This window comes from Phallusia mammillata, chromosome 1, assembly GCF_965637545.1.
Source record: "Phallusia mammillata chromosome 1, kaPhaMamm4.hap1.1, whole genome shotgun sequence".
Classification (NCBI taxonomy): domain Eukaryota; kingdom Metazoa; phylum Chordata; class Ascidiacea; order Phlebobranchia; family Ascidiidae; genus Phallusia; species Phallusia mammillata.
This window is the reverse complement of record NC_137252.1, coordinates 19908229-19933039: the sequence shown is the minus strand read 5'-3', so window position 1 is coordinate 19933039 and position 24811 is coordinate 19908229. Positions and strand designations below refer to the sequence as shown.

The window sequence follows — 24811 nt, the reverse complement described above, 5'->3', positions numbered from 1 at the left end:
GCTCTGATCTCACTTCAACGGGCTTCTCTAAAATACGCAATCTACGCAATCTACGCAATCTACGCAATCTACGCAATCTACGCAATCTACGCAATCTACGCAATCTACGCAATCTACGCAATCTACGGAGGCTTTTAGGGTCTGGGTGAGGGTTTATAATAAAAATAACACTATAATTTAGTTTTAGATGTCCAGTTTGCAACAGAGGTCGTGGCGCAAACACGCCCCGGTGCACATTCTGCAAACACGCCATCGTGGCGCAACACGCCCCGGTGCACATTCTGCACATCCATGTTGAGAACCTCAACATGCCGATGAACATGTTGAACATCACTGCATATACGTATTATTGCTAAGTTTAATCAAGAAATACAGCTCCACACTTGGTAAAAATACTTTTACTACTGTTTTCTGTAATATTTAGTCAAGTTTTGCGTTTAACAACGTTCAACATGCCAGTGAAGGTGGTAAACATGTTGTGCATCACTGGATATACGGATTATTGCTATGTTTATTTTTGAATTACAGCTTCACACTTGATAAAAATACTTTTTCTGCTGTTTCCTGTAACATTTAATCAAGTTTTGGGTTTGTTAACATGTTCAACGTGCTGATGAAGGCAGAAAACATGTTGCACATCACTGGATGTACGGATTATTGCGAAGTTTGATCAAGAATTACAGCTCCACACTTGGTAAAAATACTTTGCTACCGTTTCCTGTAATATTTAGTCAAGTTTTGGCTTGAGGTTGATTGTCAGGGGGAAAAAGTTTTACATTTTGTGTTCAACATGCCTATTAAACACACAAAATAAAACTATCCTTACTACGCTCAACAGATTTATTATAGAAAGTTTTTTTAGCATTTTTGCTTTAGACTTCATGTTGAACTATGCAAGGGTTACCAGACAGCCAATGTCTGGAGTATTATGGTCTTGTGGCCTAACCTGCAGTACCACTCTTTTCCCGAGGGACTCAAAAGTTTACATTTTAACTGTTGTCTGATGCATGATGCTACCTCCAGCATGAATTAAAGGCTATTTGGTGATTTGTGTGTTGAAAGCTAACAATACTCTGTTAAAAGGATGGGATGGGATCATGTGGATATTTATTAAAACCGTTCAGGATTTTGCTTTTGCAGATATAGTAACCCTAAACATGTGCAACAACTAAAGTAATATGCAATTTTGTTTATTTAACAGAATGAGAAATGGAAGTGAACAACAGAAAAAGCTTTTAACTACATACACAACATGGTCATACGGAATTAGGCATATGGAAGAATCAAAACTTTCTGGGATCCCAATGCAATTTGTATGATCCACCTCCAGCATCTGTCACATCCAAACTGAAAAACAGTGGTATGCACTAGTTATAAGTTTTGTGAATCAACACATTGGTTAGATAAAATTATCCAATTTCTAAAAACTTTTCAGCACTGGCTGCAAATTAGCTAATTTTTTTGCGATGGTGGACTAACATATTAAACCAAACTTATCTTCTTAGTACCCCACCCCAGATGTACATGCAGAAACGCATAGCTAACACGTTGAGGACTAATGATGCTGCTTTACAACAGTTTTAACATCGAAGATAATTATTTTGTACTTGTGATGGCAATAATGTACATTTTTTTCATCTTACATATGTACTTCTTATAAGATTAGCTTGCAGATGTCAAGCTTTTAGCAAATAATAATGGCAATGAAACAGCTTTTAAAAATACCTTATTTCTTTGAAATGTTTTGTGAGAATATCTTCTTGCTTTTTGTAGGGCCTGTCCTGTACTTGGAAAGTACACTTCCATTGCCATGCTGGAACTCAACTTTGCGGCTTTGAACAAACATTCAGCAATCTGGAACACCATAATTACTTTGTTTAATAAACATTTTACCACATTACTGTTTTTTTGCATTTACACTGTTTTTAACCTTAAAAGACAAAAATACCACAGCTGTGTGGATCTTGTTGAATTCTGTGTTTCATGGTTCTGTCTTTGGTAACTTTTAGATGCTTGTCCCTTTTGATTCTTTCTTTTTGCAAGCAATAAAAAAAGGTTTATGAATTGGCAGATTGTAGGGTTCTAGATATATCATTTAACTTACTGGAATTTTGACACTGCTCCTCAAATATGTGGTTGGTTTGAGTTGTACAAATTAATTCATGCTACAGATTCTAAATTACCAACAAGTTCCAATGATTTCTAGCTTTGATGTGTGCACCTAGGCTAACAACATTGCATGAAGTGATCTGCCAAACAAAAAGTTTAAATGTTAAATTGTCAAAAAAGCTTATTTAGGGTGTGGCCTGACAATATATTCTAGTTTTGTCAAAAAACTTTTGAAACCCAATTATAAGCATTAACAAAAGATTTGATTCTGATCTCACTTCAACGGGCTTCTCTAAAATACGCAATCTACGCAATCTACGCAATCTACGCAATCTACGCAATCTACGCAATCTACGCAATCTACGCAGGCTTTTAGGGTCTGGGTGAGGGTTTATAATAAAAATAACACTATAATTTAGTTTTAGATGTCCAGTTTGCAACAGAGGTCGTGGCGCAAACACGCCCCGGTGCACATTCTGCAAACACGCCATCGTGGCGCAACACGCCCCGGTGCACATTCTGCACATCCATGTTGAGAACCTCAACATGCCGATGAACATGTTGAACATCACTGCATATACGTATTATTGCTAAGTTTAATCAAGAAATACAGCTCCACACTTGGTAAAAATACTTTTACTACTGTTTTCTGTAATATTTAGTCAAGTTTTGCGTTTAACAACGTTCAACATGCCAGTGAAGGTGGTAAACATGTTGTGCATCACTGGATATACGGATTATTGCTATGTTTATTTTTGAATTACAGCTTCACACTTGATAAAAATACTTTTTCTGCTGTTTCCTGTAACATTTAATCAAGTTTTGGGTTTGTTAACATGTTCAACGTGCTGATGAAGGCAGAAAACATGTTGCACATCACTGGATGTACGGATTATTGCGAAGTTTGATCAAGAATTACAGCTCCACACTTGGTAAAAATACTTTGCTACCGTTTCCTGTAATATTTAGTCAAGTTTTGGCTTGAGGTTGATTGTCAGGGGGAAAAAGTTTTACATTTTGTGTTCAACATGCCTATTAAACACACAAAATAAAACTATCCTTACTACGCTCAACAGATTTATTATAGAAAGTTTTTTTAGCATTTTTGCTTTAGACTTCATGTTGAACTATGCAAGGGTTACCAGACAGCCAATGTCTGGAGTATTATGGTCTTGTGGCCTAACCTGCAGTACCACTCTTTTCCCGAGGGACTCAAAAGTTTACATTTTAACTGTTGTCTGATGCATGATGCTACCTCCAGCATGAATTAAAGGCTATTTGGTGATTTGTGTGTTGAAAGCTAACAATACTCTGTTAAAAGGATGGGATGGGATCATGTGGATATTTATTAAAACCGTTCAGGATTTTGCTTTTGCAGATATAGTAACCCTAAACATGTGCAACAACTAAAGTAATATGCAATTTTGTTTATTTAACAGAATGAGAAATGGAAGTGAACAACAGAAAAAGCTTTTAACTACATACACAACATGGTCATACGGAATTAGGCATATGGAAGAATCAAAACTTTCTGGGATCCCAATGCAATTTGTATGATCCACCTCCAGCATCTGTCACATCCAAACTGAAAAACAGTGGTATGCACTAGTTATAAGTTTTGTGAATCAACACATTGGTTAGATAAAATTATCCAATTTCTAAAAACTTTTCAGCACTGGCTGCAAATTAGCTAATTTTTTTGCGATGGTGGACTAACATATTAAACCAAACTTATCTTCTTAGTACCCCACCCCAGATGTACATGCAGAAACGCATAGCTAACACGTTGAGGACTAATGATGCTGCTTTACAACAGTTTTAACATCGAAGATAATTATTTTGTACTTGTGATGGCAATAATGTACATTTTTTTCATCTTACATATGTACTTCTTATAAGATTAGCTTGCAGATGTCAAGCTTTTAGCAAATAATAATGGCAATGAAACAGCTTTTAAAAATACCTTATTTCTTTGAAATGTTTTGTGAGAATATCTTCTTGCTTTTTGTAGGGCCTGTCCTGTACTTGGAAAGTACACTTCCATTGCCATGCTGGAACTCAACTTTGCGGCTTTGAACAAACATTCAGCAATCTGGAACACCATAATTACTTTGTTTAATAAACATTTTACCACATTACTGTTTTTTTGCATTTACACTGTTTTTAACCTTAAAAGACAAAAATACCACAGCTGTGTGGATCTTGTTGAATTCTGTGTTTCATGGTTCTGTCTTTGGTAACTTTTAGATGCTTGTCCCTTTTGATTCTTTCTTTTTGCAAGCAATAAAAAAAGGTTTATGAATTGGCAGATTGTAGGGTTCTAGATATATCATTTAACTTACTGGAATTTTGACACTGCTCCTCAAATATGTGGTTGGTTTGAGTTGTACAAATTAATTCATGCTACAGATTCTAAATTACCAACAAGTTCCAATGATTTCTAGCTTTGATGTGTGCACCTAGGCTAACAACATTGCATGAAGTGATCTGCCAAACAAAAAGTTTAAATGTTAAATTGTCAAAAAAGCTTATTTAGGGTGTGGCCTGACAATATATTCTAGTTTTGTCAAAAAACTTTTGAAACCCAATTATAAGCATTAACAAAAGATTTGGATGCAGCTGCAATATACTTTGTTATGTATAAATGTTTACCTCTCAATTCAACAATATCAAGGGGAGAGCTGCTATAAATGGTTCGGCAAAATTTAGCTCTTAATTTGTTGAAAAACAGAGTTGACAAATGAAGCACTTTTTATAGATTAGTGGTAGCTTTGCAGACTATCATACAATGATTTGATACCACCCATCTTGAAAATGACTTGGGTAAAATATTATATTTAGAGTTTTTCCTGTCTTAGCTCTGGTCAGATAGCTAGCTTATTTATGCAGCCAATTGAAAAACAGTTGGTCTATTTAGCAATAAATCTAATAAATATCTTAAAGCTGTGTATGTCACATCATGGGTAACATTAGTATAGTAATGTGCAATATGGTTTTAACCATAAGCAACATAGGTTTAATAATGAGCAACATAAGTTTAACAATGTGCAACCTATAAGTTTAACAACATGCAACATAAGTTTATCAAAAAATGACAAAATCTCTAAATCTTTCAAGCTATCAGAAATGCCGTAACAATGTGCAAAATTAGTTTCATCATCATCACCATGTGCACGGTGCAACATTGATGCTACCCCTTGCAACACCGTTGTTACCTCATACAACAAGTCACCTCGCGCAATGCGTACAGCCTGGTTCAAGTGCTGAACTAAAGCCAACAAGAAAAGCTTTTGAACAATGTTCTTGACAATAACTTACCCCACGTGAACGTTGAACCAAACCTTACCACCTAAAAATAGCACCTTGTGCAAGCTGACAAAGCGCAAACGTCATGTTCAGAAACTGCACCTAGTTAACCAAGGTGTATAACACGTTAACCTGGAGGTACAACATGTCAATCGCCATGTTCAACATCCTCAACATCAATGTGCCGAGTTCGTAACATCAATGTGCAATATCGAAACATTGATGTGCAACATGTCATCCCGCCATGTGCAATATGACAACCGCCATGTGCCAGATGTCAACCCGTATGTTGAACATGTGCACCAGGTGGAGTTTTTTGCTCGCGAACCCGTCTCCCAGTTTGGGCTTAATATTCTCATACGTGTTGAGAGTGGTACTAAACACTGTATGGTACCGCATGTCAACACTTGTGAGAAAATTAGACCTGAAAGGCATCTGAAATTAAATTATAAAGTTATTTGTATCACAAACCCTCACCCTGACCCTAATAGCCCTAACCGTCAACATCTTAGTTAGTTTTTGTTAGTAGATTGCGTATAGATTGCGTAGATTGCGTAGATTGCGTATTTTAGAGTAGCCCCATTTTGGGGCTTCGTTTTGCAGCCGCCATTACGCTTCAATTTGCTACAAAAATCACCCAACCGTTCAACGGAGTAGCGCAATCCAGTGTTTATAGCAGTGGTTCTTAACCTTTTTATAACGGCCGAACCCCTACGATATTCTTCAGCCTTTGGTCGAACCCCAACAATTAGTTACATCATTAGTGGGTCACAATTAGTTTTTGTTTTTTTGTCAAACGTAGTGGCAACAGTTACTGTTTGTCATTTTGTTAAATTCTGACATCATAATACAAGCAACTTGTTTCAGGATTGCTTTAATTCCGGCAATTTTTAGTTTTTACCAAAATAAAGCATTGTATTTTTAGCATCTCTACACTAACATGAAAAAGATGAAGCAATAAGTTTTTGCTGCCAACAAAATTTCGTTGTTTTTCTGTTTACGAACAATGCTCTTTGTTGCGAGGAGATCAGTCTTAAGTGTTTATGATGTCATAATCTATATTGTGATGCTTGTGGTACCTGTTTTGTTCGCATTGTTGGCACATAATAGGCGTACAAAAAGTCTGACACATATGGTTATTAGGCTGGTAATACTCTTTTTAGTACCACAAAAATTGTTTAGAGTAGTTTAAAACACCCCTGCCTAAGTTTGACCTTCCAGTGTTTTAATATTGAGCAAATACAAATTGCCGTTTTCAGCGACTATAGACCCTAAAGTTTGACAAAAACGAGTATTTGTATTGTACTTCAAAAAGACCTTCGTCGAACCCCTGATTCGGCGTTGCCGAACCCCTGGGGTTCGATCGAACACCGGTTAAGAACCACTGGTTTATAGAGATCAGTGGGAAAAGCCCTAAAAGTCCATTGTTACGTCAGAGGTTCCACTCATGTTTTATAATCTCTTTGCAACGAGGCAACAATCGCAATTGCTGATTCTAAAAATGGGCTATTTCGATCATCCTATTACAACGTTGCATATTCCATTAAAAGAGAACAATAGTATTATGCAAACTCACTGGTCTGACAGCGGGCTGCGTGTTTGACACCTCTGCGTGCATGACGCCGAAACGTCAGATGAATTGTACATATTTGTTAAAAACATGTCTGGTAAAAATACTATTTTCACGCATATAAACCTTGTTAGGTTGGCTTGGTTCATTTAGCGTCATCATAACATTATCTTTTTTTACTGTTGTGGATTTTAACATTAGGTGATCTCCCTTAACGCCTACACGCGTTGGTCGATATGTCTTGTGTTGTATCATTCATCAGTACTGTCAGTAAGTTTTAAGTTACTAAGATTGCTTCAAAGTTTGTTGTTGAGAAAGTAGTTTTTTTGACGTTTTTCACCTTACAATTAAAGATGTGTTTTGTTGGATGAAATAGGTTATAAAACTTGTTGCACAGATGTAATCTCGCAGGTGGGAGTATTGTAAAATGGATATATGACACTAAAAGGTCTGATATTTCAAACGCAACAGAAGCTGTAGTGATGTCAAAAATAATACTTTTTTGTCATTAGTGCATAATTTGGAATGACATAAACCAGTGTTTCTCAACCTTTTTTCTTGTACCGCCCCTTTTACGTGTTCTTTATTTATAAACGCCCCCCTCAAAACTGACAAAAATAAAAACGATTTTATTTCACGAACAATATTAATGCGATAATTGAGAGCCCAATGTCTAACAAGCTTTTTTTAGCACTTATTCATAGATTTTCTAATGGTTAATTCAACATGATACCACGAACTACATACAGACACAGTGTTCATTGCTTTTGACTTGGTACATGTGACGGGCCAAAACTGCAATTGTTTTGCTTGGTCGAGCACCGTGCATCTCATCATGTTAACGCTCGGTGTATTGTGACTCCCTAAAACGTTGCCAATTCCCTGTTTTTACTTACCCCCTTTTTACCCCCCAAGATGTATGGGTCCTTTCTGCATAACACATATGGAAAGCCAACGCCAAGTGAAACACCAACGTTTTTTATGTAACAAACTGCAATTGAGGGTGTTAACACCATTTGACATTTTTGAAAACAGTCACTTTAATTCTTGGGGACCCTACTTCTGTACGTCAGCAGTAAACAAATGACACGTTCAATTGTGATGTTACAAAAACCGTTTATGACTGGCCTTTTACATTATTGTGTAATAAGCAAGTAATTACTTGTAGTACGGTTTTGTAGTGATTGTCCAACGCAGGGGTCATCTTGCGAGGGCCACATATTACAAGGCCAAACGTGCGTCTTTCTGGGACCAACAAAAGTGTAATCTTCACTCGAGTCAGATCATGCTACTGTCTAATAGTAAAATTATTTTGAAAATTATAGAATCTCTTCTCCAGGCAAAACTCATTTATTCTTTCACAATTAACAATAGAAAGCCGTTTGTTCGTGCACAATAATGAAGGCATTGATAGTTTTTATTTCGTCTCTGATAAAACAAACAACTGTTGGTTCATTTTGTGCGTTCTGTAAAACTAGGTATACTTAGTCCTACATGTTGTTGAAGAAATGCTTTTCCAGTAAATTAACGTTTAACTCAAATTTTATTTTTTCCAAGATATATATTAGGACCAAACACTTTCGCAGACCGGATGAAATGACGTCGTAGTTTTGCGTAGTTTGGTGACCCCTGGTCTAACGGCTCAGTTAATGCGGCCGAGCGCTGATCATAAATTGCCATGTGCGACGATCGGTACCAAGTACTCGACAAGCCCCGACAAATGACGCATTGTGCTTTGTATAAAATGCATTGCGACATCACCATCAAAAACACGCAGCAAACAAAGTACACAATACAGCGAATACTGAGTCAAATCTACTTTTAATGGTCACAGACGGAAAAAATATGACAAAAATTACTTTGACGCTTTGTTTCGTTTTACCTGATCTATATTCCCCCCAAACTGTCAAACAGGACAAAGACATTTTAATTTATTACAGCTATATGTATATTTACAGAATTATAATATAAGTACAACCATCGACAAGTATAACACAGCACAAATTGTAAACAAGTGTCATGGCTCATTCCACATCAAATCTAAAACTCTTCAACATTCCATCCCTTGAATCAAAAGACGAATTTGAAGAGGTATTTAACAGAAAGGAGAGTTTTTTGTGCTGATTTTTTCCAGCAAAATAATTACAGTTACTATATTTTCTATGTATTTTACTTTTAATGACAATGTTTGCAATTTGGAAGTACTATTTAAAGCACACGGGTTTGTCTATTCTTTTCTTTCCAATCTGGCATATTTACAGATAATATTGCTACTTTTTTCACCTAAATTATAGTTTGTCAAACATAGTACAATACCAGTATACACTGTGTTATTTAGAAATTGGAAAGATGTTTTAATGTTGTTTCTGAACTTCTTGAAAACATTGCATCAGAGCGAGAAGCTAATGATATCCTTACCAAACATGTAAGCATTGCGCTGTTTTTATTTGCTATGTTCTTCTATGTGTCAAAACAATTAATGGAACAATTTTTCAGCATGGTTGTACAGTTGTCATGTTGTAGGTCTTACATAGAGTCATAGTTGGAGTTGGTGTTGAACTCCTTTAGAAACTAGGTGGTGGAGTAAGATTTTTCTTTATACCCTGATACCTAAAATCTAATTACGTTTAGAATGTCATTTTTACTTTGAGGGTTGATTTTTGTTTGCTTTCTTTCTTACCAATGGTTTAAAATGTGGATTGGCTTTTGTTTGGATGGACATAAGGTCCTTTGGTATTTTACAGCCAAAATAGCATGTAAATGTAATGTTGTCTTAGGTCAGTGCTTTTCAGGGTCAAACATAAATAGTTTTTTGCACTCTTAACTCTGTTACAGAAGATTTACACAAAGAAACTTGACCTGCTTATTTAGGGTTAAACTAACTATTTTATGTTTGTTGTTTGACTATGCCAAATTAGCTGTACTTGGTCTAGGTTTCTATCGGAAACAGTGAACATGAAGAAGTTTGCCTTGGTCTGCTGGGAAAGATTTTAACTGACCGACATACAGCTCCAAAGGTTGTCACTGCTAATGTGCATTGGAAACTGGCAAGTTTGTTAACTTGTGTTTTTGTATTTTAGTCTTTCCAAAATCTGATGATGGTGAATCGAGACAGCCTTGTCTGCATTATTCAACACTTAAACATCATTATAATTGAGAAATACAAAAAGTTGACTGAGATTTCTCGAGTTCTAGTAAGAAAAAAACTGATAATATTTGTTTACCCCATAGTGCCATAAAGTATTTGTTGTATATTTTGACATTGTTTGACAGCTAGTTGTGCACAGCATTGTGGTGTGTCGATTATTTTGTTTTATCTCATAACCGAATCAGTTATATACACTTTTAGAATTGTAAATATAAATAAGAACAATTTTCAGCATTGTTGTGTGTCGATTATTGTGTTTTATCTCATAACCCAATTAGTTACCCTTTAAGAAGTGTAAATATAAATAAGAACAATTTTTTAAACAATGTCTGAATGAAATGAGATTGTACGTCATCAAAAATGATTTTTTTCACATCTTGATTTTCCTCAGATTTCCCTCATCCTGATGGCAATGCAAAGCAAGTCAGTTATGACTTAAGGGGCACAATCTTTTTTCTATTTATAAATGCATCACAGAAAAAACTGGCACTTATTTAGCAATGACCTCCAGTTTTTGTTTATAAATTGCAGTTGTAAAGGATTAATGATTTAATTTTATGGTGTCTTATATAATGGTACACCCCTTTTGATTGTTAAGTGCTTATAACTTGTTTTTAAAATGTTATATTTGATTTTTGCTTATTGACTTCAATCTAGCTTTTTAAAATATAACCAACCCCAAGCATGTAGTAATTCTTTTCTTATTATTGAAATCTCCTTTCAAGTAAAACGACTGCGACGATTCAGCGTCATTAAAATCAGATCAAGAAAATTCAGTGTGAAAAACCACTAAATCTGTCACTATATTTTATTTGTTTTATCAAAACAAATGCATTTCGCTATAAAAAGCATCATAAAATGCCCTTCTTCAGCACTACCACAATAAACATTTCCGACTTTTCCAAAAAAAGTTAGGCATTGCACAATGTTATAATGTGGTTTTTGTAGAGGAACCTCGGACTGAAAAATTGGACGTTTGTGAAAACAAATGGCTAATTTTAACGGGCGCCACAATAAATGTTCAAGCGATGGTCCTTCCGGCTGTTCGGTAACTGTAATCGCTTTGTTGCTACAATCGTGTTTTTTTTTTCGTTTTGCGCCCTTATCTTTTCCTCGCCGTTTTTTCGTGGTTTTTATCAGCGCCATACCTGCCGGTCTGCATTTGCAGTCCTGTAAGACAGAGGAAAGACTTTTTGCGGTTGGTCTGGGGGTGTGTTTTTTTTGTATTTTTTGCTTTTATCCCGCTTTTTATTTTGTTTTTAGACACTGATGATGCTTTTTATAGCGAAATGCATTTGTTTTGATAGAACAAATAAAATATAGCGACAGATTTAGTGGTTTTTCACACTGAATTTTCTCAACCCCAAGCATATAATTATTTCTGTACACCATCATCAGTAACTTATATTTTTTTGTTAGTATACATTTTTTTATACACAAAGCATTTTTTTTAGTTGTTATGGCTGCTAAAGGAACTGATCAAGACAGCTGCAAATGGGTGTGAGGCATTGTGTATTTCACTCATGAAGCAAATTGTTGGTAAGATTAAAAATAGTGTTGATTACAGTTGTGAATGACATGAGGTTGCGTAGATTATTCTGGTTAATTGCAGAACCACTGTTTTTAATAATTACAGTATTTTTTCAACCAATAAAGATAACATTAGGATTTAAAATGCAGCAAGTTAAAACATGTGATTGATAGAAGTAACCTTACTACGAGCCCCTTTATACCATGTCCCATTGTTGGGTTTTACCCTGTGACCCAAGCTTGGGCCATGTGAAACTCCCAAACAGCATTGTCAAACAAGTGACAGCAGTATATGTTAAGACTAAGCAATAAAATAGGATGTTCTGTAACAAAACATTTATTCAATTAAATTTTCCAACCAAAACTGACTTGTAACGGCTAAGATCATATTTTTTTGTACTTTTAAAAAGAAACATCAGCTGACCAGGACACTGTTTGATTGTCTTGCATAAGAAGTCACAAAAAATGATCTGTTATTTTATTAGATTAAGTTGCAATGCAGTAGTTATTAGGTTATTATGGGTCCCCTTCCCTGAAGGGGACACATATTGATTTTACTCAAATTGTTTTTGTTTGTTTTTCTTCCCAAAGTTTGTTCGACTCGTTTTTCCATCAAATGTTTGATGGATTTGGCTGAAATTTACACAGATGGTAGATATATTCATGTAGATGTGCATCCCACTTTGTTTTTGTTGATAACCCCAGTATTTACCCAGCTAGCCCCCTAAAATGGGTTATTTTCTTCCCAAAGTTTGTCCGACTAGATTTTCCATCAAATGTTTGATGGATTTGGATGAAATTTACACAGATGGTAGATATAGTTATGTAGATGTGCATCCCACTTTGTTTTTGTTGATAACCCCAGTATTTACCCCACTAGCCCCCTAAAAGGGGTTATTTTCTTCCCAAAGTTTGTCCGACTCGTTTTTCCATCAAATGTTTGATGGATTTGGATGAAATTTACACAGATGGTAGATATAGTTATGTAGATGTGCATCCCACTTTGGTTTTGTTGATAACCCCAGTATTTACTCCGCTAGCCCCCTAAAATGGGTATTTTTCTTATAAATAGAGCACTAAATAGGACAAACTTCAAACAATGTGTGAATTGAATCAGATTTTCATTGTTAGTACTTTTAATAGCATGATTATTTAAGCAAAGATCTGACCACAGTTTTTCTTAAAACACCAAACTTACTGATGGTTGTCTTTTGAAATGCATAGTTTTTAACTTTGCATGTGTGGGGGACCCATGAGTTTCTGCCTGCAGAAACAACTAAGGTTATAAAAGACAGTGGTTGGCATGGGACCCAATATAAAAAAGTGTAGGGAATATATTAATGTTTCAAAATAGGTTATAGTGTATGTGCAATTGAAATATGTGCTGAGCCACCCTTCTAGTTTAAACAGTGTCGGAAATGGATAAAATTTGTGTAGTATGTGGACTATGCTATTTGTAGGTTTCAATTGATGTGTTTTACCTTGTAGCCACAACATTTACTCAACTAGCCCCCTAAAATAAATGAAATTTTAAAAAATGTTCTAATTATATGACATTTTGCAAAGTTTATTAAACATACTAAGTCCTCAAATGTTATGTTTTGCCCTGTAGCACCACAACTTAACCAACTAATTCCTAAAATAGGTGACCCTTTTCACAATGTTCGAATTGAATGAAAACCGGACAGCTTGTAGAATTTGCTATTTATTTTTTGTTTTAATCCATTATGCCACTACTTACTCCTTCGTTTCTTGGAACGTTAAATAGGACATACTTCAAACAATATCTGGGGTGAATCTAAATTTATATAGTTTGTACTCTACATAGTATTATTATTTAAGCCCAGTGCCGATCAGTGCGTTTTACCTTACAACACTATGGTTATCTCTTGAAATGCATTATCTACAACTTTGCATGTGTGGGGACCCATGAGTTTCTGCTTGCAGAAACAACTAAGGTTATAAAAGACAGTAGATGGTATGGGACCCAATATCAAATAAGCATAGGAAATATATCAATGTTTTAAAATAGGTTATAGTGTATATGCAAGGGCAATATGTGCTAAGCCACCCTTCTAGTTGTTTCATACAAACCTTTTTACATTTTTTTTTACATTAGCAAATTAAAGCCATGTAGCTTTTAAGTATGAAATGTGTTTATTCTTTGCTACCCAATTAGCGTAAACTAAACTGACTGGACAGGACTTATCCAAGGGTCATATGTGGTCCACCTGTTGTACAATGCCTGTGCATGCTGTAGCCCTACAACCCTGTCCCTAGGCTTTGATTTCCTGGGGTGGCAGGGGAGAAATCTCTGGGGTGGCAGCCATTATCCAATAGCTTTGCTGCCACCCCAGAAATTGCTTGGCTGTGTTAATTTATTCATTACAGATTAATGCATTACAGATATGTGTTTCTTTCATTGATATGCACTCTTTCAAACAGTTGGTCTTCTTTAAGCACGTGCAACTCAAGTGACATGAAATTCTTTTTGAATTTAACAACCCATAGGAAAACTGCTTTTGCACCACTCTCGTCAGCGATTTTCGCTCTTGTCCAAAGTTTACTAGGCCAGAGGGAGTCTGAACAAGATTTATGATGTAAAAATGTCAATTAAACATTATTATGTAGTCTATATGTTAATTGGCAGTTTGTCATTTTTATGTTACCTATCGTAATCCTTGTGCCAGAATCTGCAAAATCAAATTAGAATGGCCACCCATATACCTAAATTACCTGTCAAAACTGCAATGCCCATTCGTTGCTTTTGCAAAATTGAACATGTAAAAATAATTTGTATTTCTGCTTCATTACATATATCATATAGTAATGCTTCCTAGCACGACCGGACTTTTTCGGCTAACATCCAGTGTTTACCGTGATTATTATGCCACAAATGTCTTGTGGCATCATAACCAGCATGATGACTTGTGCTGTGTGTATGTTGTGGCACTTCCAAGTATATGTAAGTTTGTGTAAAGCACTATCGACGATAACAAGTATCTTGATTTCACTATGTTTTTTTTTTTTTTTTTTTTTTTTTTTCGGTGAAGTTTTTCCATGCACCCAAAAATCTAAAACGTTTTTGTATGTTGCTGCACACCACAAACGAAAGATTTCTGTGGTGTAACAGTATAATAAAGGCAACAGAACATATTGTACTTGTGCTTGTGCATTGCTTGCTGGGCGTTTTTGCACATGCCAGTTGGAGGGGTGTTAACAGCCGTGTGCTGTTAGAAGCCTTAACAAATGTTGCTAATAACACCTCTAGTGGTCAGAATTTTAAACATTGGCCGATTTGGATAACATTTTACATTAATGTTGATTGGGTCATTGTGGTTTCATATTTTATACTTTTGGGTGTTGAACCCCACTAACCCCCTAAAATGGGTGAATTTTTTTAAACAATTGCAGAATTAACTGAATTTTGAACAGCTTGTAGAATTTGTCATTTGTAGGTGTCAATTGTTGTGTTTAACCCTGTAGACCCTATATTTACCCTCCAGCCCGCTAAAATGGGCGAGTTGTTTAAACAGTGTCAGATTTGGCTAAAAATTGTAGAGCTTATAGAATGTGCCATTTATAGATGTCAAATGTTGTGTTTTACTCTGTAGCCCGATCATATACCCCATGTACCCCTAAAATGGGTAAGATTTGTAAACAATGTCGCAATTGGATGCAATTTGGATAGTTAGTAGATTATGTCATTTTTAGGTGTCGATTGTTAAGTTTCACCCTATAGCTTGAACATTTACCCAACCAGCCCCCTAAAATGGGTGAGTTTTTTAAACAGTGTCGGAATTAAATACAATTTGGACAGCTTGTAGAATTTGCTATTTATAGGTGTCGATTGTTGCGTTTTACTATATTTTGCCACTATTTACCCCTCCTTTCCTATAAATAGAACACTAAATAGGACAATGTGTGAATTGAATTAGATTTGCATAGTTTAAATGGTTAATATCATGATTATAAATAATTATTTAAGCCAGAACTGACCACAGTGTTTTTGAAACACCAAACTGACTGATGGTTATCTCTTGAAATGCATTGTTTTTAACTTTGCATGTATGGGGGTCTCATGAGTTTCTTCTTGCAGAAACAACCAAGGTTATAAAAGACAGTGGGTGATATGGGACCCAATATAAAATAAGTGTAGGGAATGTATTATGTTTCAAAATAGATTATAGTGTATATGCAATGGCAATATGTGCTGAGCCACCCTTCTAGTTGATATTACATTTTTGCATTTTGATATAAAAGAAAAATGTATTTGACCACAGCAGTATGACAGCAAAACCTATACTTAAAAATTAGTGCAACCTTTGTAAAGCTGTATCCAGTCATAACTGTTGAAATTTGATTCAAGGTGAAATTGTACATGAAATTAGCACTTGCTTTTTCATAAATCACTTGAAATCGAATGTTGCCATGTTTTACTCTCATAGGCGGTGACACTACACCAAAAAACATTTGGTTGTGTGAAAACTTGTTGGGAATTTTAACAACCAACCAGGCATGGGTGGAAAAATCAACGGCTGTTGTACAAATAACTGTGTACACTTTTCTACGTCTCCTACAGGTTTGTGAAAATACAATTTAGAATAGGATGTATATATTGTTTACCTATATGTTGTATTTGTCACAAAATGATGCATAAACCGTTTTAGTTGTTACGAGAAAAACTGTCTAGTGTGTTGTCAATTTCATACTTATACTACTTTTTGGTATACATTTAGTTTTTTTTTAGTATACATTTAGTTTTTTATTTATTTTAGTATACATTTAGGGCTTGGGGGTCCCCTTTTCAAAAAGTTGTGCGTAAATTAAATAGGTCAATAGTTTGTCAAAAACATTAGATCGATGTAAATCGAGTTATGTTATTAGGGTAATTTGTTACTTGCCAGGCACAATTTATGCCTTCTGCAGTTACCACCTTTAGTGCATTCGTGACTTTGTGCAACTTAACAGTAAGATTACCGCTTCAGCAACAGATTTAGTTCTTTTGAAATTGGACCCTGTTTTTTTAAGCAACGATTTTGACTACCTGACAGTCACGCTTATTTTGCAGCTGCAGTTTGGCTGAGTAAGCTAGATAGCAGCGGCGAAATCAGAAAACTACAAAGCTTTCGCTAAAATCACCTGTTCTTCCTGTCAATTAGATGGGTAGAGAAACCGCCAATTTTGGAAAAAAGTGCTTTGCCGCATAACGCGTCGTTTTGAACGACGTGTGACATCATAATGATGATGTCATTAGGGATTCCCCCCAAAAAAATTGTTGGACCCCCCCTTTAAAAATTTCTGGATACGCCCCTGCCTTCCCTGAAGGGGACGCATCTTGATTTCACTCAGTGTATTTTTTCTTTATTTTCCAGTGAAGTTTGTCCATTTTAGATGAAACTTTTACAGGTGGTAGATATAGTCCTGCAGATATGGTATTTGTTTCGATTGACTTAAAAACCCCAGTATTTACCCAACTAGCTCCCAAAGTGTAAAACAATTTTACATGTTGCTGGGCACCACAAATGAAAGGTGTTGAAGTGTCATAAAGGCAAAATGCGTTTGTATTTTGCTTGGTGGACATTTTTGCAGGGAGTTGTTTAACAGCGTATGAATGCAAAAGTGTTTAAATAATGTCGGATTCAAATGAAATTTGGACAGTTCTTAGTTTTGTGTGTCGATTGTTAATTTTCACCCTGTAGCCCCGCCATTTACCCCATTAACCCCTAAAATGGTTGCATTTTTCAATGTCCAAACTGGAGATTTTGATAGTTTGTACCTCATATAGCATCCAAAACTAGCTCTAAACTTAATGATTAGGTTTTCCCAGAATTTGAATTATTTACAACTTTGCATGTGTGGGGACCCACTCTGCTTGCAGAAGCAAACACAGGTTAGAAAAACATTGGCTATGTTTCAAAATAGGTTATTGTGTATGTGCAGTGGTAATATAGGCTAAGTCACTCTTCTAGTTCTTTACAGCAGAGGTTTCAAACTCAAATAATTTTAAGGGCCAAAAACAAACTTTTAAGTAAGTCAACTATCAAAAAAATGTTCTTCAATGCCATTAACTGCATTAAAAAACACTATTATATTAAATAACAAATACAGGGAAAGTGTAGCAGAGTGTGCTGCATTGCTTTGTGTGAAAACAATATAGTACAATGACACAACAATGGTAGTTGCTGATTCTAAAGATGCACTTTAAACAGTTACCAAAAGTTACCAAATGGGTAAAATTTGAAAAAAGAACTAAAAAAATAATATATTTTTTAAGGCCCAGTGGCTATTGTTACAACCCCAATGAAGTGTGTTTAAACAGCCATACCCAGATAATTATGGAAGATTTACTGGTTTTATTGCTATGGTAGCTTAAAGCTGATAGAAAAAACGATATTAGCCTCATGACTTAAGGTGTTATTGTTTTGTTAGGTGTCCTTAAAAATAATAAAGTTGCACCATATTATACTCAATCTATCCCACATACGCATGGATGGGGGTCCGTTTTGTTTCCAAAAACAATGATGTTGTTGGATTCTGTGTAAAAATAGGAATTCAAATGAAATAGAAATCTTTCAAATTAACTTTTAAACAATGATTACACAAAAAACCTTGCTGGATTACATAGTGTAAATATCGTTTTAGCTAAAACTGTATTTGCATTGACAACAAGTGCTAAGCCACCTTCTAGTTTTGGCTCGTTCTGATCTATTTACTACCTGCAGGATCATTTTCATCACAACTTTTCAACTCTACTCAAAAAAGAAGTTGCTTTTCTTGTTGCTCTTATGCGAGAAAAGGTTAGTGCAGTATGTTTTGACATTTGATATTTTGTGACAAAGAATATGTCAAAAGCTTTGACAACTTCAAATACTATCATTATGGCATTAAAACTACAATTCTAAACATTTGGGGCTAGTTGAAAATAGTTTATGATTTGTACTTGTAATAAAATATTTTTTTGCATTTTTCTATAGTGGGTTGAATGTTGTGGAATCGGACGAGATCTAGTTCGTCTTCTATCATCTGTAGCTAGGATACCAGAAATGGAAAAACTTTGGTCTGACATAATTCACAAACCTCAGGTGTTTTAGAAATAACCAAATTTATAATACTTTTAAAATCTGGTTTGTACACCTTTTCTCTAGAACCCTTGTTTACATGATTTTAGGTATTGAAGTTTTAATTGTTTTCATCAATTTTATGGGTTCCTTTCCCTTAAGAGGACACATATTGTGTTTGTTTGTATTTTTTTCCTGTCAAACGATGGTTTGTTCTAATCATTTGGCCAAGAAAGAGTGCTTCAAACTTATTTAAGTTTACACACATGTGAGTTAGTTATTAATAGTTGATCCCCCCAAAGTTTGACCCAGGTTGACCCATCAGTTCATCAACATCATCGACCTGTATCTGAAATTTCTTACTTTTTCATGTTAAAAGACATGATCAAGTTGTTCCATGCTTTGTTGTTTGGTGCATTGCAAAGTATTTTGAACTTTGTAACTTTTAGTGGGATTCACCTATCTCCCCTTTACCCCAAAATGTATATTTTTAGGTTTTCTAGTCTATTAATTATGGGTCCCCTTCCCTGAAGGGGGCACATATTGTTTTTGCCCATAATTTTTTTTATTTTTTCTGTCTAACGCTGGTTTGTTATACGCATTTGGTCCAGAAATAGTGCTTCAAATTTATTCAAATTTTGGCAGATGATAGGTATTGATCCAAATTTGATCCTCCTGAAGTTTAACCCCAAATGACCCAGTGGTTCACCCACAGGCCCCTAAAACGATTTTTCCAAAAACGGCTGTACTGACTTAAGTATATAATCTGGGAGTTTCATGCTTTGTTGGTTGGTGCAATGTAAGGTATACTAAAGAATTTTGAATTTTGAAATGAAATTTTTGAAACTTATTGGATTTACCCATTTTTCACCCTTTAAACCCCAAAATAATCGGTTTTAGTTTTAGGTCAGAAATACAAGCCCCATAGTACAGAAATTTTTTAAAAATTTAATAATTGTTTGAGCAGGATATTCATTTAGTATTTAAAATTTTGCCAGTTACCTTTACAGCCCATAATATGTGTACACTATCAGTCAGATATAAGTCCCAAGGGAGCAATTCACTGGTTCACGATTACAGCGGCAGAGTGGCTCAGCTTTATGTCCGACAGACGTTTTACTAGGCAGTCGTTTAGGTGATTAGAAATCAGCTGTTTTTGCGCAGCAATGCCATGTCGTTTTATTAAGTTATCACACGCATTTTCAGTTTTGGCGAAGGTTCTACACCTAAGACATAATTTAAACATAAAAAATGTGATTAGGTCGAAGCCTCGATAAATTACCATTAAATTCTTAAGGAGTTAAGGATTTTTCGTCATAACATAGCTTCTTTATTTTTGACAAATTAATTCAAGAATCAATACTTAAGTCATGTATAAATTAGGCAAAATGGTACTGTTGAACAGTAAGGACTGCATGCTGTTAAAAATGGTGTCAAAAGGTCATTAAACACTTAACAAAGTTAAGTGAAAAACAGGTTGTTATGCATACCTATGTAGCAAACGACTTTTCAATTAATAGTGTCTAATACAGGGGCGTACAACATACGGCCCGCGGGCCAGTGTCCGACCCGTCGCACCTATTTTCGTGGCCCGCGCAGACTTCAAAGTACTCTATTAATTATGAATTCATTTTACTGTTAGAGCATGGAATGTTGCTATTTGTTCTAGTGATGGGACGATACCACGTTTTGACGCGAGTACCGATACCGAGTAAGAGTACCACATGCCTTCGATACCGAGTACTTAAGTGTAGTGTTGTATTAGTTTTATATCACTGGCTAATTTATCTGCCATGGTCGGGGTACAGGTGTGCACACGCACATGCCGAAAAATGTAATCCCCACGTGATAGAGAAAAAGATATACGTAAACTGGAGGAACGTTTTTTTCCAATTTTGTGCTGTCCGAAGAAAATATTGGCATAATGTTGCCAGTATTCTTATGGTGTAAATCGGCCTTCGGTACTCGCACTTTGGTATCGAAAACTGAGACAAAATATTTCGATACCGAGTATGAGTATCGACACCACTGAAATCGTTCGATACCATCGATACAGAGTACCGAGTACCGGGTACTCGTCACATCACTAATTTGTTCACCATCACTGGTATTTTTGACTTTGTACAATGTCAAACCGTGATAAGCTTTCATCCACTGTGACGACATATTCCTGTTGTTGCATCATAGTGTGCATTATGAAAGAACTGCCTTTCTAGCAATGATTATAACATGATTTGTAGGTGCAGTAATTATATTGAGATTTATTCTACGAAAAGGTTAGCAGATATCCCATTGATCAAAATGTAACTTGATTGTGGGCGTTTTGCTATCAAATAAACTGTTTAAAAAATGTATGTATTGCTTTATTGTCTGGCCCTCAGCATTATTTTAACCGTAAGTTGTGGCCCACTGCGATAAACGGTTGCACGCCCCTGGTCTAATACAACAGTTAAAGCTTTCTAGGAAAATTTGTGAAAATTTTTGTTAAAAACTGGCCTGGAACGACAATGTCAAGGTCAGAGCAAGAGATTAAATTGAAAGTATTTTTCCTGTTCTTTTTTACTGTTTTTTTGTAATTATATGACAATAATGATGCAAAAGGAATATGGACAAAAACTTTTAGGTAAAGTTAATGCTTTGTGAAAAATTTGTCCTTGAGAATCTAAAAATAACCGCAACATTTGTTTGCCGTAAATCCGCGTAAACATGCATGTGGGGACCCATTTGTCTTTGCTTGCAAAAACAATCATATGTGTAGATCAAATTATGTGTGTAGTAAACTGGTAAATATGATATAGAATATATAAAATGGAAGTATATTAGAAAGCCACCTTTCATGTTGATCCAGTGGTTACCTTCACAGCCATGAGTGTGTGTTTAAACCATCACTAAATCTTCAGTCATTGTAGACTAGAAGTGGTTAACAATTGTGACGGTTTAATCAGTGGTGGGATTCAAATGTTATGCACGGCTTAATCAGTGATAGGATTTCAAAAAATGTTATATATAGCTACAAAATGGCTGCTTATTTGACAATATAATGATGTAAAAAGAATATGAACAAAACCTTTTTGAGCTGGTTTGATGCTTTGTACTAATTTGTCCTGTAGAATCTAAAAAGAATTGCACCTTTTTTGTGAGAACCTATTCGTTTTTGCTTGCAAAAACAATCATGTTAGTTGGAAACATAGTGTGTATAGAAAGTCAGTAAATAGGATACTAAATTTATAAAATGTTAATATTTAGGAAATCCACCTTTCTAGTTTTTTTTCTCTTTTTGGTCTCTTTGTTTCAAATATTTGGTCAAAAATAGTCATGTAGAAGTGCTGTGATTGCTGGTCTGCATTAATGCCTTAGAGCTGATCCCTGTTATGAATTTATCTTCACTGATTACTGGTCATCATGGTGATTTCCTAATATGCAGCTGATATATGCAGCATACATGGCAGGCAGCAATTCTTGAGTTTCAACTTCTGAGGAGCTCACCGCTGAGCCTATGTAGCTCAGTTGGTAAAGCTTGAGTCCTGCAAAGACAATACTAGTGGTTATCGACTTTATGCAGTATGCTATATAAAATAATGGTATTGAATAAATAACTTTCAAAGCAAACCATAGTCAGTGTGCAAAGCAAAAATTTACTATGACACCTTTTTAGTTTATGACAAGATTCTATCTTTATAGATTTATGTAACCATGTTTATTTGTTTCTATGTTCTGTAGTCACTAGCACCGTCATTTACTGGAATTCTTTCACTTCTGCAAACACGAACATCACGGAAGTTTCTTACTTGCAGAGTTACACACGAAATGGAAAACAAAATTAACTTCATGCTCCATAAGGTTGGTGACCCTCACAACTTTATTAATGGGACACATTTTGAGCATAATCTTTAAAGAGTAAATTTCTTCATGTTGCCATTAACCACAAGTAAAACGGTTTTGTGCTGTTAGATGTGCCTGGGTTACCTTGCTAACCACCTAAAATAGGTGACAATTTTACCAATGTTGAACAGTGGCAGTTTAGCCGTTTGTGAAATGTGACATTGTTGGCTGTTGATTGTGTTGCATTCTCAACATTTCTAAAAGGTTTAAAAACTTTACTTTTGTGTGAACCCATTAGTTGTTCATAGTTACAGAATAGTGATAGAATAAAACAGAAACATCTCAATACAAAAAAAACTTATGCTCAGAAAGGAGTTTCTGCTCGCAAAAACACAAAAAGGTTACAAAAAACATTAGCTGATATGGGACTAAATATGTATTAGATGTAAAAAGTTCAATGACCAAAATTGTGCAATGACAATATGTACTAAGGCGACATTTCAGTTGTTGTTTCCTGTTTTTATAGAATGACATGAAGTAGTTGTCCACATGGTAATAAAAAATCAGGCACAAAAGAGTCGTAGATATAATGTTTGATTCTAATCTAACACAATTGCTAACCAACTAAAAAATAGCTACACCAATTAATGTTATACTGTTTACTGAATTTTTTTTACGCATTTTTTAGGTTCGATTTGGCAACCACAAACGATATCAGGACTGGTTTCAACGTCAGTATCTCTCAACACCAGACAGTCAAACTCTTCGGAGTGATTTGATTCGATTTATATGTGGATGTATTCATCCTTCAAATGACATTCTATGTTCTGATGTTATACCAAGGTACTGAGTAGTTTGCTGACAGTTAAATGAACTTATGTAAAATATAACAATTAGTTAAAACTATGTAAATTATAACAATTAGTACCAATTAGAACTTATGAAAAATTGCGGAAAATAAGAGATATAACACTAAAGGTGCAACAAACTTACCAACCATCCACCAAACTGATTTACTTAAGGTTGCAAACTTAATAATGGAAACTTTTGTTTAAATTTGCTTACTTGTGTAGATGGGCAGTCATTGGTTGGTTGTTATCCACCTGTACATCACGAATTGCTTCATCATATAGCAACCTAGCATTGTTCTGGGATTGGTTGTTTTACTCCCCTGATAAAAACAGCATTATGGATATTGAACCAGGAATACTTGTCATGTACCAAAGCATTCGAAACCATCCAGCTATGACGACAAGTTTGTTGGATTTTTTATGCAGGACAATGGTTGAATTTCATCCTCCATTAGCTAGTCAGGTGTGTAAGTATCTGTGTTGGTACCCGAGTTGATTTCTTATTTTATTATGGGTCCCCTTCCCTACTGATGGGACGAGTACCCGGTACTCGGTATCGAACGATTTCAGTGGTGGGAAAAAAGTTCCGCTAGGTTACATATAATTTTTTCGCTATCAGGTGGAGATTACATTTTTCTGCATGCATGTGTGCGCGCCTGAACCCCGGCGATGGCAGATAAATTAGTCAGTGATACACAACTAAGTACAACACTATTTTTAAGTACTCGGTAATCATACTCGGTATATTTTTAAGTACTCGGTATCAAAGGTATATACATGTGTTACTCGTACTCGGTATCGGTACTCGCTCCAAAACCTGGTATCATCCAATCACTACTCTTCCCTGAACGGGACACATATTGATTTCAATTGATTTGTCATATTTGTTTTTTCTTCCCAAAGTTTGTCCGACTCATTTTGCCATGACATGTTTGATGGATTTGGATAACACTTACACAGATGCTAGATATAGTTATGTAGATGTGCATCCCATTTAGTTTGTGTTGATAACCCATGTATTTACCGCCAGCCCCCAGTATAAGCCCAGTATGATTATTGTGTTTTGCTTTAAAACACCAAACTTTATCAAGTTATCTCTTGAAATGGCCCATTTTCAACTGTGTGGGGACCCATGAGCAGCCCGCAGGAACAACTAAGGATATAAAAGATTGTGGCTAATATGGGACCCATTATAAATTAAATATAGGGAATATATTTAACGTTTAACATAGGTTATAGTGTACATGCAATGGCAAAATGTACTTAGCCACCCTTCCAGTTTTATATAAAGTTTATCAGACTGGATTAATGTGGATGTAAGTTTTGTATAAATCTGATTTAAGCACTTATCATTTTTGCCTTCTTTTTTTGTGGTGTTGAGTGTCAGTCTTAGTTGATTCTCAATTTTTAATTA

General features: G+C 35.3%; 1 protein-coding gene and 2 long non-coding RNA genes across 7 annotated transcripts in view; 2 read left to right on the top strand and 1 right to left on the bottom strand.

The window, feature by feature from the left end:
* The first annotated feature begins 180 nt into the window (after nt 1–180).
* LOC145223477 (uncharacterized) lies at nt 181–4411 on the top strand. 2 transcript variants are annotated; one of them, XR_013859484.1, is made up of 7 exons: nt 181–386; nt 620–694; nt 1202–1360; nt 1774–2733; nt 2967–3041; nt 3549–3707; nt 4121–4411. It is a non-coding gene; the product is annotated as an uncharacterized LOC145223477 (long non-coding RNA). The 2 variants fall into 2 exon arrangements; XR_013859483.1 differs by lacking the exon at nt 181–386 and having other exon boundaries at nt 393–694.
* Nucleotides 3522–5792, bottom strand: LOC145223466 (uncharacterized). 2 transcript variants are annotated; one of them, XR_013859480.1, is made up of 5 exons: nt 4762–5792; nt 4452–4596; nt 4278–4379; nt 4073–4201; nt 3522–3694 (listed from the first exon to the last, which is right to left on the bottom strand). It is a non-coding gene; the product is annotated as an uncharacterized LOC145223466 (long non-coding RNA). The 2 variants fall into 2 exon arrangements; XR_013859481.1 differs by having other exon boundaries at nt 5428–5791.
* An 880-nt stretch (nt 5793–6672) lies between these two features.
* LOC145223418 (integrator complex subunit 3-like) overlaps nt 6673–24811 on the top strand; it is an 80803-nt gene continuing 62664 nt past the window's right edge. For 2 of the 3 annotated variants that reach the window (XR_013859474.1, XR_013859475.1), the window contains exons 1-12: nt 6673–7255; nt 8944–9076; nt 9324–9410; nt 9919–10002; nt 10066–10179; nt 11588–11672; nt 16112–16245; nt 18389–18463; nt 18641–18748; nt 22445–22564; nt 23235–23389; nt 23620–23860. Coding sequence is in view for 1 of the 3 variants with exons in the window: in XM_080089848.1 (XP_079945974.1) it covers nt 9005–9076; nt 9324–9410; nt 9919–10002; nt 10066–10179; nt 11588–11672; nt 16112–16245; nt 18389–18463; nt 18641–18748; nt 22445–22564; nt 23235–23389; nt 23620–23860 (1275 nt within the window). In the remaining 2 variants the exon portion in view is untranslated. The remainder of the gene's footprint in view (nt 7256–8943; nt 9077–9323; nt 9411–9918; nt 10003–10065; nt 10180–11587; nt 11673–16111; nt 16246–18388; nt 18464–18640; nt 18749–22444; nt 22565–23234; nt 23390–23619; nt 23861–24811) is intronic. The other variant, XM_080089848.1, reaches the window with a different exon arrangement.